The sequence below is a fragment of the Muntiacus reevesi genome, chromosome 9, assembly GCF_963930625.1.
Source record: "Muntiacus reevesi chromosome 9, mMunRee1.1, whole genome shotgun sequence".
Taxonomy (NCBI): Eukaryota; Metazoa; Chordata; class Mammalia; order Artiodactyla; family Cervidae; genus Muntiacus; species Muntiacus reevesi.
In genome coordinates this window covers 3788429-3789795 of record NC_089257.1, presented here as the reverse complement: position 1 = coordinate 3789795, position 1367 = coordinate 3788429, and the positions used below count along the sequence as shown (strand labels likewise).

The 1367-nt window shown below is 41.6% G+C and overlaps 1 protein-coding gene across 1 annotated transcript; it reads left to right on the top strand.

Annotated features, from left to right (window-relative positions):
- Positions 1 to 437: 437 nt before the first annotated feature.
- Positions 438 to 1367, top strand: LOC136175235 (putative olfactory receptor 5AK3). The gene has a single exon (XM_065945559.1). The coding sequence runs from the start codon at positions 438 to 440 to the stop codon at positions 1365 to 1367; it is 930 nt and encodes a 309-aa protein (XP_065801631.1).

The window sequence follows — 1367 nt, the reverse complement described above, 5'->3', positions numbered from 1 at the left end:
TGGGTTGCTATGCCCTCCTCCATGGGAGTTGAACCCATGTCTCCTGTGTCTCCTGCATTGCAGGCGGATTCTTTACCCACTGAGCAAGCTGGGAAGCCCAATTAAAGTATAGGGAGCATAAAAGAAAGAATAATTAGAGTATTTCTTTATGTATATCTCATTTGTTCCTGGATTGATATGGAATACCCATCACTCTGCACTCTGAGAATACAGATGCTGTTTGGTCCAACAACATCCCCAAACTAAAATATCTCAGTCAAATATCAAGGTTCAACCTTTAAACATCTAAGTCAATTATGTCATGGAAATTGTTCTCTGACCCTACTCTGAAGTTATATATTGTACTATTTCCAGTTCTAGAATTTAAGAATCACAATAGTCAGCTTTCTCTGCTCTTTCTTTGCAACTTTTCAGCCATTATTTCATCATTACAAGCCATGGGACAAAACAATGGTACTGAAGTAACTGAATTCGTTCTCCTGGGATTCGCTGGTCAACATAACTCTTGGCATGTCTTTTTCACAGTATTTCTAGTGATCTACATGGCCACGCTAGTGGGTAACATAGGCATGATCCTCCTCATCAAGACTGACTCTTCCCTTCACACCCCCATGTACTTTTTCCTGAAAAACTTGGCTTTTGTTGATCTCTGTTATGCCACTGCTATCACTCCCAAGATGTTGCATAATTTGATGAGCACCAAAAATTCCATCTCATTCTTCGGATGTATGGTGCAATTACTAGTCTATGGTACCTTTGTAACAAGTGATTGCTACATCCTGGCAGCTATGGCAGTGGACCGTTACGTGGCCATCGGTAACCCACTTCGCTATGGAACTGTCATGTCCCAGAGAGTCTGCAGTCAACTCTTAACTGGTTCATACTTCATGGGCTTCCTGAATGCTTCTGTCAATGTAAGTTTTACTTTCTCATTGAAGTTTTGCAAATCCAATAAAATTAACCACTTTTTCTGTGATGAACCCCCAATTCTGGCCCTCTCATGCTCCAATATTTACTTCAGCATCATGGTACTAGCAGCCTTTGTGGGTTTTAACTTGACATTCACTATACTGGTCATCATCTTTTCCTACATGTTTATCTTGTCTGCCATCCTGAAGATCTCTTCTGCTGCAGGGAGGAAGAAAGCCTTCTCCACCTGTGCCTCCCACCTGACAGCTGTCACCATTTTCTATGGAACGCTCTCTTATATGTATCTGCACCGTGGCACCATAGAGTCTCAAGAGCAAGAAAAAGTGGCTTCCATTTTTTATGGGGTTGTGATTCCCATGTTAAACCCTCTCATCTACAGTCTGAGAAACCAAGATGTAAGAGAAGCCCTAAAAGGGGTTGGAAAGAAGTGTTTCTAG

What these genes read in the sequence shown, in the direction of transcription:
- LOC136175235 (XM_065945559.1), top strand. Translation starts at nt 438, where the DNA reads ATGGGACAAAACAATGGTACTGAAGTAACTGAATTCGTTCTCCTGGGA.